General features: G+C 40.3%; 1 protein-coding gene across 6 annotated transcripts in view; it reads right to left on the reverse strand.

Moving 5' to 3' along the window:
- The window catches only part of Phf20 (PHD finger protein 20), a 149,146-nt gene that overhangs the window by 85,033 nt on the left and 45,855 nt on the right, over positions 1–18,258 (reverse strand). For 4 of the 6 annotated variants that reach the window (XM_033766954.1, XM_010639967.3, XM_033766955.1 and 1 more), the window contains exons 3-4: positions 11,607–11,778; positions 9,597–9,681 (exon numbers count right to left, since the gene is read on the reverse strand). In XM_033766954.1, coding sequence (XP_033622845.1) covers positions 9,597–9,681; positions 11,607–11,778 — 257 coding nt within the window. Of the gene's footprint in view, positions 1–9,596; positions 9,682–11,606; positions 11,779–18,258 lie in introns of those variants that run through there. The other 2 variants (XM_019209947.2, XM_033766956.1) reach the window with 2 other exon arrangements.

Consider the following 18,258-nt stretch of genomic DNA (forward strand, 5'->3'; position numbering starts at 1 on the left):
TTTTTTTTTTTTTTTTTTTTCAGTGCTGGGGATCAAACTTAGGATCTCGTGCTTGCAAGGCAGGCACGGTGCCACTGAGCTAAATCCCCAACCCTTGTGTTTTCTGAATTTGAGGGCAGTGATGTCTTTCTTTCTGTGAAAAATTTAATGGGAAACAAAGAAGAATAAAAACTCCCGAGAGAAGGGAGAAGAAGGATACAATAAGGAAGTTAAGACCTCCTGGTTACTACATGCTTTTCTTTTCTTTTTTTTAAGAGACAGATGGAGTCCCACTATGTTGCCCAAGCTGCTTCAGAACTCCTGGGCTAAAAAATAACTTCCTCATGCACAAAAAAACAAAAACAAAAACAAACAAAACCCTCCTGGGTTCAAGAGTTCCTCCTGCCTCAACCTTTTAAGTAGCTGAGAGTATAAGCACATGCCACCATGCCTGGAACCTTGTCAATGGTGAGCCAGCTCTACAAAGTCCAAACACCTTTCTAGTATTCAAAATCCAAGACATTTTGAACTAAATTATTTTGTATGCATATTTCTCTTTACTAGCATCAAATACCAACTCTAAATGACACTACCTGCTACTCACTGAAACTGTCTATAACATTTCCATCTCCACTTTTTTTCTTAACTAGCGCTGGGATTTGAACCCCAGACCTTCTGTGTGCCAGGCAAGTACTCTACCACTGAGCTACTTCCACAAATTCATCTCTATATCTTTATCAAAATGTTTTCATGCCTAGAAATGTACACTCATTGATGGCCAGCTCAAGTGACCATAACAGTTCAGTAAAAGATTCCTGGCTACCCAGCTACTGGCAAATACCCTGTGCTCTTAACTTTTTTCCCCTCAGTACTGGGGATCAAACTCAGGACCTTGCGCTTGCCTTGCAAGGCAGGCACAGTGCCTCTGAGCTACACCCCAGGCTCCTCTGCTCTTGTAAGACTCATCTGGCACCTGGCCTTCAGAGTTCTCTCATCAGTTCTACCTTCATATATATGGACCATAATTTGAAGAATGGCTCTTCAAGGCCAGACATCAGGTCTCACGTAAGTTTCTTCCTCACACAGTGCCCAGCTTACAGTAGACCAGCACTTCTCAAAGTGTGAGCAATCCGAGGAACCTGTCAGACATGCAAGTTACCAGCCCCACCTCAAATAGAGTGCACCAGAAACACTGAGAGTATGTGTTTTAACAAGTCCTGCAGGTAATTATATGAACAGGCATGCCAAAATCTAAGAACCACAGCCATCAACAATTAGTAATTACCTACTGACCTTTACTCCTGGGTATTAAAAACTAAGGATGCTTATTTATCACAGATGTTACCAATACAGAAAGAAACTGGCTGACAAGTAAAGTATCAGGATACATACTTAGGCTTGGTGGAGTAAAACACCAGAAATGAAATGGCAGACTATGATAAAGGAGGCCTAAAGATGAAGACATAAGCCATTCTCCATTTAAAGTAGTTCCGCAACGATTATGAGTCTTTATAGCAAAGATCTTGGTTCCTGGTTGTATTGTAAGGGTGCTGGCAAGCAAAAGAGTAAAGAATAAAGAGAGCAAGCTACATCTAAATAGATGTTTCTCACACAAAAACTGTCATTTGTACATAATTTCTAACAATCAAAAGGACAATATTTAGTACCACCCGAGTCCAAAATTTTCAGCTATTTGGAGTTAAATTTTGAGGCTTACTCCTTTTGATGAGAAGGCCCCAAGTTCCACAGCAAGTCTAAGATAGAGCTAGGATTTCAATCCAAGCTTTCCTACTGATCCTGACAGTTCACTTCAGGTTCATACTGCCTTTTGTCCAAGCCACTCATCTGAAGTCAAAGCCACAGTACCAACTGCTCCTCCCACTGACCCAAACTATTGCCAGAGGTGCCACTTTCCTTAGTATCTTGGTCCTCACCCTTTTTACTTCCCAAGGACTGTAAGGGATCATCTTGAACTTCCTCACTTGATCATGTGAAATACAACCTAACTTGGCTTGAATACATCAGAAGAAGCAAAGGTAACAACAGCCTAGGTCTACTTCTGGAGAAAAAAATTTTAAAATCTCACTTTGATGGTTTCATGTATCACTAAAAGAATGTCTTCCTGTAGGATTCTTCTATGAGTGGCTGATAATAGCTCTCCTGTGGCTATAACATCACACATGTAAACATCATAAGTCAAAGTAAGTCCATCCTTGTCTGGGGGTGTAGCTCAGTGGTAGGTGCAAGGACATGGGTATCATCCTCATCACCAAAGAAAACAACACATCCTGTTTTATCTCCTCTAATCTGCCTCCTTCAGGAAGCCTCTGTCCTTATTCATACCAGGTGAAACAAAGCTTCCAGACCTTGCCCCTCACCAAGGATTAAACTTGCCATATCAAACAATCTTAGAGCAGCAGGAATAGCCACAGGGGTGTGAGAACAAAACTACAGATATGTGACAAGCTTAACTCCTCAAGGAAACAGGAATACATAGGTGACTGAACTGGACAGGTTTCTGTTGATTTTGAATCTGCCACAGCTGAGACTCTAAGAAACCTCCATCTTACTCATTCACCAAGAGTCGGAGAATTCCAAAAGCCACACAGGAGAGATTCACACTCTTCAGACATGGGCTCCCTAAGTTCTGGGCTTCCCAAAGATGTACCTCATGAGGTGATCAGAGGGATATGCACATGAGTGCAACCCACCTTCTTCCCTAAGTCTTTTCTTCTGAGCAATTTCATATATTGGGCTTATTAGTTTCTGTGGCCAACAATTTCCAAAACCCCTTACCTATTCCAATTCTCTCTGTTTTGTAACTTCTCAAATCCCAAGCTCAAGGCATAGTGGTACATACCTATAATTCAAGCACTAGGGAAGCTGAGACAGAAAGATCACAAATTTGAGTCCAAGATGGGCTACATAGCAAAACCTGACCCCAACAAAAAAGTCCCCGGCAAGAGCAGTGAACTAACTAGCCATAATCACAGACCAGAAGTAAGACCAAGGCCTATCTCCCAGTCAGGGTTCTCAAGATGCTATCAGGGTTCAGAAAGTACACCCCACCTATACTAACCCTCAAATCCTATCAGCGAACACCTGGTGCCTAAGTAACAACTCCTACCCTTTTAGGAAAACCCTGCTCCAGTGTTCTTAGAGGCAGCCTGATGCTGCAGAGAAAGCAACTTAAGATCCCCCACAGACCTTCAGTGAGCTCTACCCATTTATGTGATTTGAAGCAGTTTCTCCTCAAGCTTAGTTTTTCATCTATACAATAACCTTTCCCCATTTCTATGGGGAAGACTAAGTAAAATAAGACATGAAAAAGGGGCTGGAGATTTAGCTCAGTAGTTCCGCCACCTTCCTCACAAGTGCAAGGTCCAGAGTTCGATCCCTGGTACCCCCCCCAAAAAAGAAGATAATGAAAATACTTAGCAAAGGCTCTGTCACAAAGCAAAGGGGCCAAAAGTGATTTGGATCATCACCATCCACAAACTGTCTTTGTTTTTTTTGTCTGTCTTGATTTTGGGTTTTTGAGACAAAGTCTCAGTATGTCAGTATGTAGTTCAGGATGGTCTTGAACTCACTATGCAGCCCAGGCTGGCCTCAAACTCCCAGGTGACCCTCTAGCATCACCATGCCCAGCCACAAACTCACTTTGTTGTTTTTGTTTTTTTGTTTTTTTGTTTTTTTTGTTTTCCACAAACTCACTTTGAAAGGCAAGTACTAATCCCTCCCCCAAGTATATGATTTTTTAAAAATCTGAGTTTTAAGGCCCATACCTGTAATCACAATACCGTGGAAAGCTGAAGCAGGAGGATTACAAATTCAAAGCCATTATGGGTAACCTGGAGTCTCAGCAAGACCCATCTCAAAAATGTAAAAAAAAAAAAATTAAATAAAGGAAGGATGGAGTTGGGGGCTGGGGATGTAGTTCATTGCTAAGGCCCTGAATTAAATCCTCAGTACCACAGAAAGGCATGGGGGGAGGTGTGTGTGACAATGTAGCACCTGCATGTGTGATCGTCCTTTCATCTCTGTGCACAGCTGTTCACAAGACATCAAGCTCCTTTACAATTCAAATGTAGAATCAGTTACAGCATGAAGAAAACAAAAAAATAGTAACTGCTACAAGTTTGATAAGTAAAACCATTTCCACAGCATCTCTTGTTATAAACACAAACTTCACTGGCACTGGCCCAAAGAGACTGAACTGGGAGGACAGGGGAGCATGTGACCCAAAAATATATTTTAGGAAGAGAAACCTGATTTATCTGCTCACCCATGTTAAAGTACCACAAATCAACACCAAGGAACAATCCCCTATTTTGTCATGTTAACCTACTTGCTGTTTCCCCAGAGAGAACTCCTTGCAGGGCAAACTAGTCCTTTATAAAGGGCACAGAGCCCTGGCAGACAAGTGGCTCCTGTTTCTCCCATGTAAGGCAGGGGAGCCTAACAGCCCCAGCCAAGAGCTGCAGACAACTCACCAGAAATGGTGATTTCCTAAAGGCAGAAACCCATGTTTAACTCCAACACAGACTGAGAGTGTAACAAGGATAAGAACTGTGGCTGCCTTCACACTAAATGAGGCTCTAAATGAGGCTAACTTTCCACTGCCAAAGAACCATTCTAGGGCCAGGAATTTAGCTCAGTGATTCTGCCACCTGCCTCACAAGTGCAAGGTCCTAAATTCAATCCCTTGTACGAAAAAAAAGAAAAGAAAATTCCAGGCAGAAAAAAGTGAAATAATGTTACATTGTCCTTCCTATTTTTCAAGTGCTAAAGCCCCAAGAAACTCAACTTGTTATTTAGTTCTGATTCAATCAAGCCAGACTCCTTAAGAGCCTATAGCCACTGCTCCATGACTGTGGCTAGAATCCCACCCCCAGCCCACAAGTCACTGCTCACTGGGCCTGAGCATAACACCAAGGTTAAGACTAGCCAGTAAATCAGCCCCAAGATGAATTTATAAGGTGTCACTTCAATATCCCAGCCTCCTCCTAGCACGACCAAGCCATTTATAGGAAGTAAAGGAGGCATTGTGCCAGCAGAGCTCTTCCTCCCAGCAGCATTAAGCTGTGATGGCCCTTTCTACTGACAAAATTGAAGCAGGGCAGGTAATTTCTGAGAAGGAGTGAAAAGACTGTCCAATGTTACAGCTCTCAATCCTACAAATACTACAATGAAACATAAGCAGAAAATGTACACCAGCAAATAAGGATAAAAACTACCCAAATACAGCACCTAACAATCATTGCCTAGGACGGGTGATGTGATGAAGTAGTAGAGCACTTGCCAAGTATGTGCAAGGGTATGGTTTCCATCCCCAGCAATGCAGGGTTAAAATATAAAAGAATGTTTGCCTTCACCTCCAAATCAGGCACAGATCTGAGCTCCCATAAAAGAATCTTTCACCACCAGCACTGTAGCTATCACACCACCCATCCGGTGCAACTACCTTCCCCATTCAGGATTTCCCTACCCTGTCCTCTCCTCTCACTTCCAATTAGTCTCAATAATCAGCAAGGCGGGCATCACAATACAGAACTTTGGCCTAAGAATTTCAGGAAAATAAGTGTGGAAGAAATCTCCATTCACTCTTTTCTTTTTTTGGTACCGGGGATCCAACTCAGGACCCTGTGCTTGCAAAGCAGGTGGTGGCACCACTGAGCTAAATCCCTAGCCCCTCCATTCACTCTTCATATCTTTCAATTAACTAAACTTTACTGGATAGAATTCAGAGTTTATGGAACCAATATATTATGGTGGCAAATGATCTCATTAGGAACAACTGTAACCTCAAGACTTCTGTAATTTTAGCTCATAAAGGAAACATAACTGAAAACTTTTTCTTCTTTTAATTTGCAATGCTCTGGTTGCCCGAGTTTAAAAGCCTTTTTTTGCTTTTCTTTCTTTCTTTCTTTCTTTTGAGATAGGGTCTATCTATGTAATTCAGGCTGACCTTGAACTCATGGCAATCCTCTTGCCTCAGCCTCCTGTGTGCCAGTGCTAGTACTACAGGCATGCACCATTATGACTGCCTTTAAAAGACATTTTAATACTCTAATTAGGGTTGGGGATTTAGATCAGTGGTTCCACCACCTAGCTCTCAAGTGGAATGTCCCAAGTTTGATCCCCAGTACCAAAACAATAAAATAAATTAAAAAAATAAAACCCTAATTAAAACTAGATGTGGTGGCAGAGGTCCGTAATCCTAGCGCTTGGGAAGGTTGAGACAAGAGGATCACAAATTCAAGTGACAAGGGCAATTTAGTGACTTGGCAAGCAAGACCTTATTTCAAAAAAAAAAAGTTGAGAATGTAGCCTAGTGCCAAGGTCCCGAGTTCAATCCCCAATACACAAAACAAATAAGTACAATTAGTTGGATATAGTGGTGCACAACTGTAATCCTAGCTACTTGAAAGGCTGAGAGAGGAGTTTGAGGCAGGCCAGCCTGGGCAACTTAGTAAGACCCTTCTCAAAATTAAAAAACAAACAAACAAAAAACAACAGCCAGGTGGGGTGGTGCATGCCTGTAATCCCAGCACTCGGGGAGGCTGAGGCAGGAGGACCGCTGTGAGTTCAAGACCAGCCTGGGCTACAGAGTGAGTTCCAGGTCAGTCTCAACTACATAGTGAGACCCTGTCTCAAAAAACAAACAAACAAAAAAAACAACAACAAAACTAAATTCAAAAAAAATGTTGGGGGGAGGCTGGCTGGGTGAGCTCAGTGGTAGGGTGCTTACCTAGAATGCACAAGGCCTTAGGTCCAATTACCAATAACAAATTTTTTAAAAACACTAATTAACTATAACCAGTAACATGGCCAGTGACTTTCAGTCCTTAAAATAACTAATTCAAAACATTTTAGATCCACCCTCCCACAAAAACCCTGTAGATAGGTACCCTTCTCCCCTTCTTGCGATCCATCCACATCACCCTACTCCTTTCTTGTTTCTTCCTGGTAGCTCCATCTCAGCACTGACTTCACTCTGCCAGGTCTTTTTATTTTTTCTAATCCATGATCTAAGTTGTGAGCTCTGCAGATTCTAGATGATTCACTCCTCCACCAAGATACTCTCTATTCCTCTAAGAGAATAATCCCAAGGTTCCTGAAAGACTCTTCCTCAATCTTCCCTGCCATTCCCTCATCCACCCTCTTTGTCCTGTTTCTGTCCTCCAACTCTAGGACACCACTGAAACAAAAGAGAAATGTTCCCTTCTATCTGTCACCTACTTTATCAAAACAGTTATGTATGTTACTATCCAGAGCTTTCATGTGAGCTAAAAAGATAGCCTTTGCACAAAGGAGTATACTCCAATAGATATTATTCAAGGAGAGAACATGACATAAATCAACCTGCAGATTTTTCAGAAGTACATCTATATACATAAAGACACATGTTTTCAAAAACCAGTAGGATTAAAAAAAATCAAGAATCTACCATGATGAATGCATTTATTATCTTACAAACTTATTAATAAAAAGTTTAAATGAAAAAAATCTAAAAAGGCAGTTGGGAGTAGTGATGCATGCCTGTAATCCCAGCACTTGGGAGGCTGAGGCAGGAGGATTGCCATGAGTTTGAGGCCAGATGGGGCTACATAGTGAATTCAAGGCCAGCCAGAATTACAGAGTAAAACCCTAACTCAAAAAACAAAACAAGGGCCGGGGATTTAGCTCAGCGATTGTGCCGCCTGCCTTGCAAGCGCAAGGACCCAAGTAGGGATTTAGGTATAGTAGCACCGTGCCTGCCTTGGAAGCACAAGGCCCTGAGTTTGATCCCCGGTACCAAAAAAACAAATTTTTTTTAAAATTTAAAAATGGTTTTTAAAATAAATTTTTTAAAAGGCAACTATGGTTTTTTCTTCTTGGCACCCAAGTATGTCTATTACTAAAAGGATTTGTAGTTGAATAATATGTAAGCTTTCAGGGCCAGGGATTTAGCTCAGTGGTTCCGCCACCTGCCTTGCAAGTGCAAGGACCTAAATTTGATCCCTGGTAACAAAAAAAAGTAAGCTTTCTCCAAAAATAAGTTTTTTAGGTTAATATGATACATACGAAAAGCAATTAATAACACAGTGGTTTTGACTACATGCTTATAAAAATAATTTAGGAAAATAAGAAGCTATTGAAAAGGACTTCATCAGCCATGACCCGGAAAACCAATAACTACTTAGGCAATTCAGAGGTCACAATCGTGCTTTGGAGATTTTCTTTTTGGGGGGGGTTTTGGTTTTATGGTACTGAAGAATGAATCCAAGGCCTTTGCAATGAACTACATTTGAGCCTATGTTTTTATTTTGAGACAAGGTCTTGCTAATTCACTAGGTTGCACAGACTAGGCTTGAACTTATGATCCTTCTGCCTAAGTCTCCCAGAGTGCTGGAATTAAAGGAGTGTCCAGCCACAACTGGCTGGACCATCTCAGACAAAACGAGGTCAGTCTAAGGCCAGTGCTTTTAGCACAGTGCTGAATAAATATTGAAAAACTTCACTGAAAAAAACATCAATCTACTTCGCTTTCTACTTTGTTGTTTTGTTTTGTTTCAATGCTAGGAATCAAATCCAAGGCCTTGTACAAGCTTTTAAAAGCACTCTACCACTGAGCAAACTCTCCAACCACTCAATCTAGCTTTTTAGTCACTTCTAACAGTGGCACCAAGAGCCCTGACTACTCTAAACATTCACCTCAAAGATCAAGGCCATATCATAAACATTCTGGTAGAATACACTAAAAAAGTCACCACTTGGACCCAGCAATTGTTCATCAAGTGTCAGGACTCTGATCACAAATATTATCCTCATAAGCCTTCTCCTATCCTTGTGCCAGCAAAACAAGCCTCTTTGGTTCAAGTTTCTTGTCCTATCTCCTCACGTGTTATAAACTTTGGCAAAGGCAACCCAACATAGTGCTTTGTTTCCCAGCATTTCAATTTATACCCTCAATCACTTTGTATCCAAAAATCTTGGTTTATGCTGTTGCTCTTTTCCAGTACTGAGGACTGAAACCAGGGCCTTCCCACTGAACTGTATTCCCCAGCCCTTTCTATTTTTTATTTTGAGACAGTCTCCCTAAGTTGCCCAGGTAAGACTTAAACTTGCAGTCCTCCTGCCTCAGCCTCCCTCAGTGCCAGGATTACAGGTGCACATCACTGCACCCAGCAGCACAAAGCAAATTTTATATGTTTTGTTGGTGTTCATTTAATTTCCAACCTATTCACAAATAAGTAAGAGGAACAACAGAGGCTTATTCCACTAATTATATTAGGAAGTCCTAGACCAGCAGTGGCAAGCCTACGGCACACATGCCACAGCGGGCTGTCTGTATCACTGAAAGCTCTAAAACGTTTGCCATCACTGTCCTAGACAATGAGAAGACCCAGTACACTTCCCAGCAGAATGACGGACTGTTTCAGAAAATAATAATAAACTCTCCTTTTTATTCAGTCTTCTTTCCATTTAAAATTTCTTCCTAATTACTGGCATGCTGATTAACTTGAAGAAAGAGGATTCCTAGGCAATAAATACTGATAATAAACTATTAAAGTCTCATATTACAAACTCCGCCCAAGTCATTAGAAAAAATAAATACAATTCAAATGCCTTACCATCCTTGTTAACAGCAGTGACTTTGGCTGGGTAAAAACGACAATCAGACCAGCAAGCAAGGACCTGCTCGTTTATCTGAAATTCCTAAAAAACAAAAACAAAAAAATCCTGTTACAAATTAAATTTCTAGGACACACATTATACCAGAATTTAATGAAAGAAGCTGGGATTGATAAGAGTGTTGGAAAGGGATGGGTCTATTAAGATAAAGGAAGATGAGGCTGGGGATTTAGCTCAGTGGTACCACTGCCTGCCCTGCAAGCAAAAGGACTTGAGTTCGATCCCCAGTACCAAAAAAAAAAAAAAAAAAAATGATTGATAGATAGATAGATAGATAGATAGATAGATGGATAGATAAGCTAGCTAGCATGGGAAGACAAACAAAAGAGTTGGCAACCACACCTCTCCAAGAGCAGAGGCCTGGGCAGGTACAACAAATCCAGGATGCACCCTGAAAGTGAAGCTAAGAGTTCCAGACCATAGCAGAACACATCCAGCTTAGAAGCTAGAAGGAATGAGCCTACCTCATCTTCTGCAAAGCAGCACTCACGCTATTTAATGCCTCCCCACACTTCTAAAAGGTCTTTTAGGTAGGAAAGCACCCATTCACCTTTACTATCTTATTTTGTTCTCCCAAAACACCATCTGCATTGATAAATTCTTTAGAATGATTACTGAACAACAATCAAATGGAGCACTACTGAATAATCCTAAAGTGGAGGTAAAAAATAAAGCAGAAGGCCAGCCAGAATTCAAGTTCCTTGGTGAAAGTTAAAATGGAAAACAGAAACCAGGCTGAATCAGATCCAAAAGCAGCATGATTACTACAGATGTCTCAATGCTTGTTTTAAAAATCTTTTTGGGGGGCCTGGGATTTAGCTCAGTGGCACTGCGCCTGTCTCGTAAGCACAGGTCCTGAGTTTGCATGTTTTGGCGTTGAACCACCACATAGCCCAGGCTGGCCTCGAACTGTTCAAGCTCAGGAGGATGAGTACTGAGATCAGTGTCTCATCAGACTCATATATTTTAAAAATCTTACAAATGAAATTTCACTTGTCATTTTGAAGCCAATACAGTGCTACCACGGTTCACAACCTAATTCTGCCCATGATTCTGATCACAAACTGAACTGGACAAGAACTGAATCAAATTCAATGGTTTTAGGTTGAATGTTGACCTTTCAAGGAAATATGACTCAGTTCTCACCCAATTCAGTTTGCAACCAGAAATGTGGAAAGAAGTTCATGAACTGAGGTACACTTGAAGAAGAAAAAAAAAAAAAGACAGAGAGAGAAGGTAGTCTCATCAGTTCCAAGTTCTTCAAGGCCTTACAGAAGACCTTGCATATGAACCAACACAGGATTATCCACACATGAAATGATTAGATAGCAGTTTAATAAATGATCTAGATGTCTAGAATATCTAATGCACAGTATATCTAGAATTCATTCATTTCTTTATTCAACAAATATATACCAAAGATCTACTATGTGCCAGGCAGTGTTCTAGAAGCTAGAAAAGCAGTAGTGTAAAAGAGAAATAAAGGTGCCAGGCCTGCCTCTAATTCCAGCACTCAGGAGGCTGAGGCAGGAAGATTGCTGTGAGTTCAAAGCCAGTCTGAATTTTACAGCAAGACCCTGTCTCAAAATAAATGAGGGCCAGGGATTTAACTCAGTAGTGTCACTGCCTGCATCACAGGCACCAAGTTCCTGAGTTTCTTCCCTGGTACCTCCCCAAAAAAAGAATGAATGAAAAATAAGGTCTCTGGTTCATCATCAATGTAGCCCCCATGAAGTTACTTTATAAACGATAATGTTAAATATATCAAACAGTTGAGGACTAGGATTCTTCAAGAGCCCTAGGCACCACAGAAATCTCAGGGTTACAACTAATACCCAAAAGACTGGTCCCCAGCTGCTACTGACTTTCCCATAAAACATCAAAGGCAGAACAGAAGGGCCCAATAGCTGACCCCACTTATCACAGAACTCCCAGGATCTGTTACTCACAGAAGATCCATCCTCTTCATGTAAACCCTCTTTCCTCAGCTGTATTTTCTCTAAGGGGCGTAAATAAGGACTGTCCCAGCAAAACCATTCATCATAACGATGGTTCCAACGCTTGAAATGGATGAGTACTTTTCCTTCTTCGTAGTCAATGTCTTCTATGTGAGCTGGATACCTGAGTCAGAAAAAATGGAAATTCCTTTAATACCAACCAAAAGTAACCAAAAGGGTATTATTCCAAACTTCTCTCCACAAGAGCATGTTGTCAAAGTATTAAAGGCCTATCATTTAGAGATGCTGCACAATTGGGTCAAATAACAAATTATGGAGGGTAACCAACTTGGATTCAAATCTCACATTGCATATACTTTAAATTTATAAATATTAAATTGAACTGGGCATGGTGGCACATGCCTGTCATCCCAGATCTTAGAAGGCTGAGTCAGGAGAGTTGTCACAAGTTTAAGACCAGCCTAGGGTACAGAGTGAGTTCAGGTCAGACTGCAATACACAGTGAGGCCCTGTCTCAAAATAATAATAATAATAATAGTGGAACATTAAATTAACTTTTCAGAGTCCATGTTCTTGGTTGTAAAGTAGGTTACAGTGCCAGTTAGAAGAGATGACACATACAAAAGGCTTGACCATATGGGACGCAGAAAGAAAATATTTAACAACTAGATTATATTTAATATGTGCCAATAAGTTAGAATAACCCATGCATACCATACTTTACCAGTGTTAATTTTAAGCATTTTATAATCCATAATGGAATAGTATGCACTTGTTTAAAAAAAAGATTCTGCACATCATAATATAGAAAGCTCTCCTATAATGTACTATTATATTAAATGATGCCAAACACTATGTATGGTAACTTTGTTTTGTTTTGTTTTGTTTTGCATGCTAGGGATTAAACCTAGGGCCTTATGCATGGATAAGAAAGGGAAGGATAAGAAAGATAGGCAAGGATAAGAAACTAACAGGAATAGTTACTTTGAAAAAGTGTGGTCGGTCATCTCAGAACAGACAGGTTCTTTCAACCTCCACTTCACCCTCCTTGCAGACTAAGAGATAGGAAAACCAACACCATGCCTGGCATAATTTAATATTTATAAACTAAAGTGTACCCAGGTTGAAACTTTACTCTTTTACATTTAGCAAACAAGATCACAGTGACCCATAGGTTAATGCCAGGCCCGATGAACTAGTGCAGGGACTCTCAAGCTTTCACGTGCACCAGAGGACCTTGTTAAAATATATGGCTTCTGATTCAGTAGACAGAGGTAGGTAGGGCCTAGGATCCCTGACATGCTCCCCAGGTGATGCTGCTGCTGGTGTGGCCTGCAGCAACAAGGGTCAAAATGTCTGGTCACCAGCATCATGAGTATCAAACAGCAGTGGTGGGGGTGGCAGTGGCAGTAGTGACTTAACTGGACTCTACATCACAGCTCTAGTCATAGGCCTCCCAAACTGATAGTCTTAAGGACAGCCCCCTTGATTCACATTCCTCCAACCCTTCCAATAATTTTGTGAGTACCCAATGTTCTGACTTAAATTCTTTTGTGGTTAAAATACCTCAAATGGTTTCTATTTCCAGCACTTAAACTTTGTTGACATGAGGGGCCGGGGATTTGGCTCAGTGGTTCTGCCGCCTGCCTCGCAAGTGCAAGAGCCCGAGTTCAATTTCCGGTACCAAAAAAAATTTTTTGTTGTTGACATGAGAGGAAATTGTGGGCAAACATAGAGGTGCACAGCTATGATCCCAGCACTTGAAAGGCTGAGGAAGGAGGACCACAGCAAGTTCAAAGCCAGCCTGAACTTCATAGTGAGCTCAAAGACAGATTGAACTACACAGCAAAACACTGTCTCAAAAAGAGAGAGGGCAAGGGTGAGAGTGAGGGAATTGTGTAGGGGGAGGACAAAATAGAAGGGAAATATTCTATAGTATACCTTTTAATATTATCTTTCAATCATGCAAATGTTTTGTTCATTTCAAAAGTAAGTGGTTAAAAACAAAGAAAAATACTATATGTAGTTCTCTTAGATATACACATATTAATCATATTGCTAAATTCCCGGCCCTGTCTTCTTCATTCTTTCACTAATTGTTCTCTGAAGCATTTTGCTTGGCATTGTACCCTGCACATACTGACCACTGAGTAAATGTTCATCAAATGAATCCTCATCTCTGTTCTTCCCAAAGGTCACATGTCCTACCAATTCTCAATTCCAAGGTTCTCAGACTCCAGGTGCCCATTCCAATGTCCCTTCACAAGTTCAAGCCATCACCACTTCACGTGGGTCCTCACAGAGATCTGACTCGGTATGCTTGCCAAAATTCCTAATGATAACTACTCATCCATGATCTGCTCAATATTAACAAAAAGAATTAAAACACTACCAGAAGGAATAAACAGCCCTGAAACTAGTCTTCTATTCCAATCCAAATGGCAGTTGTTATAAATACAAGATATCTTCACAGGAGACTGGCTAACTAATGAAGTGAATAGTACAACTGTAGGAAACTAGAAAGGATTCCTAATCTATTCTTCTCTCAAAATGGATACCTAACTATAAACTTCCTCTCATTCATTCAGTCTACTAAAAGCTGGCGACCTGTGTAAAATAGCTATCTGTCCTAACATACCCACAATTCAAACCTCTTAATTTGTTTACTATCTCCACCAACAATTTTCAAACATAGAGTCTTTAGATTAATACAGTGAGTTAAATTTCACAAATTTATTTAATCTACAGAACTTTATACTGAAGTCACCTCTTTAGTATTTTCTTTTCAAATTAAAACAATAGTAACTTTGTAATCCCCTTACTAATACTATGTCATCATTCAAAAGAATAAGGCAGCTCTGATTTTTTTCTCTTTTTTTTTTTTTTTTTTTTTTTTTTTTTTTTGGTACCAGGGATCCAACTCAGGTCTTTGCACTTGCAAGGCAGGTGGCAGAACCAGAGCAAAATCCCTGGCCTTTCTACTGATTTTTAAAGATCTCTAAGTATGTGGGGTGTAGAGACGCAAATCTGTAATCCTAGCACTCAGGAGGCCTTTTCAGAAGGATCAGTTTGAGGTCAGTCTGGGCTACATAGTGAATTCAAGGCCAGCCTAAACTACATAGAGAAACTCTGTCTAAAAAAAAAAATAAAATTAAATAAAATTTAAAAAAAAAAAAGATTTCTAAGAAAAGGGAGAAAACTTTCAAGATATAAAATGGTATCACTACCATTTATTTGAGGGAGGGGAGAGAGCCAATACATTTGTACCTGTTTTTAAATACATGTGCTAGGGTCGGGGAGTTAGCTCAGCTGTTTGGTGGCCTGCCTTGCAAGCACAAGGACCCGAGTTCAATCCCCGGTACCAAATAAATAAATAAACAAAGAAATAAATAAATGCACTATCTCTGGAAGGATGATCAAGCAATCTGATTTGCCTCTTGGAAGAGGAACTGGATAGTTAGGGAACTAGAGAGAAAGTACAAGACTTATTTATTCAGTATATTATCTTTTTGTATGTTTTCAATGTTATACCATGAAAATTATTAACTATAAAAAGTATATGATTACACTTATTTTAAATTCTTCACAAACTTTCTGAGTACTTACTATAAGCCAGGAAGTGTACCAGGGTTTGCAAATGCAAAATCAAGACCTGTGATCAAAGAAGCTGTCAGAGGGAGATAGACCCTGAGAGAAGACCCACTAGCCTTTTGAGTCTTGCTACACTACACACATTCCCATACCCAGGCTGATCTCTACCCTAAACAAATGCTCTGTCTGTTCTTCCCAGTTAACACAATTATCTTTCAGCAGCCTCAGAAGCCCTGAGGGCACAATCTCAAGTAGCCCCCATCTCCTTCCTAAATTTCCTGCTTGCTTGCTTTGCTTGCTTGCTCCCTTCACAGCACTGACCTCAATGTGTAATTATTTCCTTTGCTCTCTGTTTATTTCTGTTGAAGATCTGCTCCCCAAGAGATAAAGAGGCACCCCTCAAGGCTTCTGTCCCTTATGTATTACATTATCCTCCTGCGGAATAAGCATTTGTCTACAGGTACAAGTAAAGTGTAATAAAAGATACCAGGTGCCCCAACAGAAGATTCCTTACAACAAAGCTAGACACAGGAAAGAAAAGTCAGAAAAGAGGAAGAGGACCATGGAAGAGAAGGAGCCAAGACAACTCTAGGAAAGAAAAGGGTATTTGATCTCAATACTGAAAGATGAGCAGGTGTTTTCCAGATGATCAAGCTGGGGAGTATTTCTGAGCGTGAGGTAGAACCAAATCAACATAGCAGAGAGGAAGGAAAGAAAATAAGAGGGCAAGTACATGCATGAAATTGAAGGTAAGAAAAGAAACAGCAACTCCTATGTAGGGGGCTATACAGGAAATTTAAAGACTGGCAAATAGGCCCTAAGTGACTGTTAAAAGGAAGCAAGGCATGGTGGCACATACCAGTAATCCCAGGGCTCTGGGGACTAAGGCAAGAAGATTAAATTGCGGGCCAGCCTGAGCTACACAGTGAGTTTAAGGTCAGCCTGAACTATACAGTGAGACTGGTCTTGAAAAAAAAAAAAAAAACAAGAGTGTTTCCTAAGAACAAACCACAGACCACTGGGTATTAGTGAACAAAATTGGTCCACAAAGCCTCTATAGGGAATGTATAGTGTACTTTTATATAATCTAGACCATCTTCATCAGAGCTCCCCAATTTGGGTGTCACAAACAGGTCACAAGAAAGAAATAACATAAAAAGGGTTGAAGATGCAGGCCATGGTGGCACACATCCGTAATCTGAAGGAGGCTAAGACAAGAATATTGTAAATTTGAGGCCATCCTGGACTACACAGTAAATTCAAGGCCTGCATGGAGCATATACTCAGACACTCACGGAGAAAGAAGAGGAAGAGGAAGAGAAGGAGGAAGAGCAAAGGAGCAGAGGCAGGAAAGGGAAGGAGGAAGGGATAGGGGAAAGGACAGAGGAGGAAGAGGAGGAGAGAGAGGAAGAGGAAGAGGAAGAGGAATAGGGAAAGTAGAGAAGAACGGGAGGGAGGCCAGGGCAGGAGGAGGATGGGAGGGAGAGGGGAGAAGAGGAAGAGAAGGCAGCTGCACACTACCAAAAAAAAAGGTTTTAAGGGCATGGGTATGAGGAAGGAATGAGAACCAAGATCTGTCATGTAGGGGAACGAGGTCCCAATGACAAATGTAACTGTACTATATACTTGAAAATACCAACAAACTCAATAAAAAAGAAAAAAAAAAAGCCGGGCGTGGTGGTCCACGCCTGTAATCCCAGCACTTAGGAGGCTGAGGCAGGAGGATCGCTGTAAATTCAAAACCAGCCTGGGCTACATAGTGAGTTCCACGTCAGTCTCAACTACATAGTGAGGCCTTGTCTCAAAAAAGAAAAAAAGGTGAGATGCAAGATCAGCACTATATAATCATGGACTATTAAGAATTTTGGTGTGTATGCAGCAAATACAATTATGTATCACACACAACATTTGATAATGATAACAAACAACTGTGATACTGGCTTATTTATTATGCTATACTTTTTTGTTATAATTTTAGAGTGTATTCTTTGTACTAATAGCACATTTACTGTCAAAGAATAAATTGTGTATGGTGGCAGAAAACTGTCTTTTGTTTGTATCACTGCTCATGTGCTTGATTTAATCATACGTTGTTCTCTTCATCATGGTCATATATATATTTCTCTCTCTCAAATAGTTTTGTGGTATGCTCTGTGATGTAGATTTATGGGATTATATTCTATGGCATTTGCACAAAAATGGAAACTCTTAATAACTAATTTCTCAGACTGTGTCCCTGTCTTTAAGATACCCTGTAATTGTAATAATGTCTTTTTACTTAATCACTTACAATATGATGCTGATTCTTAGTAGAGTCTAAGAAAGAGCCAACAACTGTTACTTTCATGTTCTCACTAATAAAGGAATTTGTAGTTAAAAAAAAAAAGAATTTTACTGTACATATATACAATTAATCTGGCATTATACAATTACTCTCAAATAGTAGTTTTAGTGACATCAAAATATGTCTGCATGTGACATGCATTCCTTTAAAAGTGGAGTCTACCAGCCAAGTATGGTGGCACAAGCCTATAATCCTAGCACTCAGGTGGCTGAGGCTGGAAGATTGCTGTTTCAGGTCAGCCTGAACTACATAGTGAGGCCTTGGCTCAAAAAATAAAAAAAATGTTTCAAAAAAAAAAAAAGCGAAGTCTAATTATCCTTCCCTTGAATGTGGCTTCATTTCTTTCTTTTGGTATGGGGAACCAAACTTAGAACCTGCGCTTGTAATGCAGGCAGCAGAACCATTGAGCTAAATCCCTGGCCTCTGGCTTCATTTCTAACAGAATGTGGCAGCAAGCCAAGTATGCCGGACACAATTTTTTTTTCCAGTACCAGGGATCAAACTTAGGACCTTTAGCTTTTGAGGTGTGGTGCCACTGAACTAAATCCCCACTTTGAATATTTATTTTTTCTTATTTCCATTTTCTAATTATTGCTAATATATAGAAATACAATTTTTTTGTTGTTGTTGTTCTTCCCCTACGTATCACACCTTCCCTACACCTTTAGGGAAAAGAAAAAAATGTGAGAGAATGAAAATGAAAATAAA

This window comes from Fukomys damarensis, unplaced genomic scaffold, assembly GCF_012274545.1.
Source record: "Fukomys damarensis isolate Sample0158 unplaced genomic scaffold, DMR_v1.0_HiC HiC_scaffold_22, whole genome shotgun sequence".
Lineage (NCBI taxonomy): Eukaryota > Metazoa > Chordata > Mammalia > Rodentia > Bathyergidae > Fukomys > Fukomys damarensis.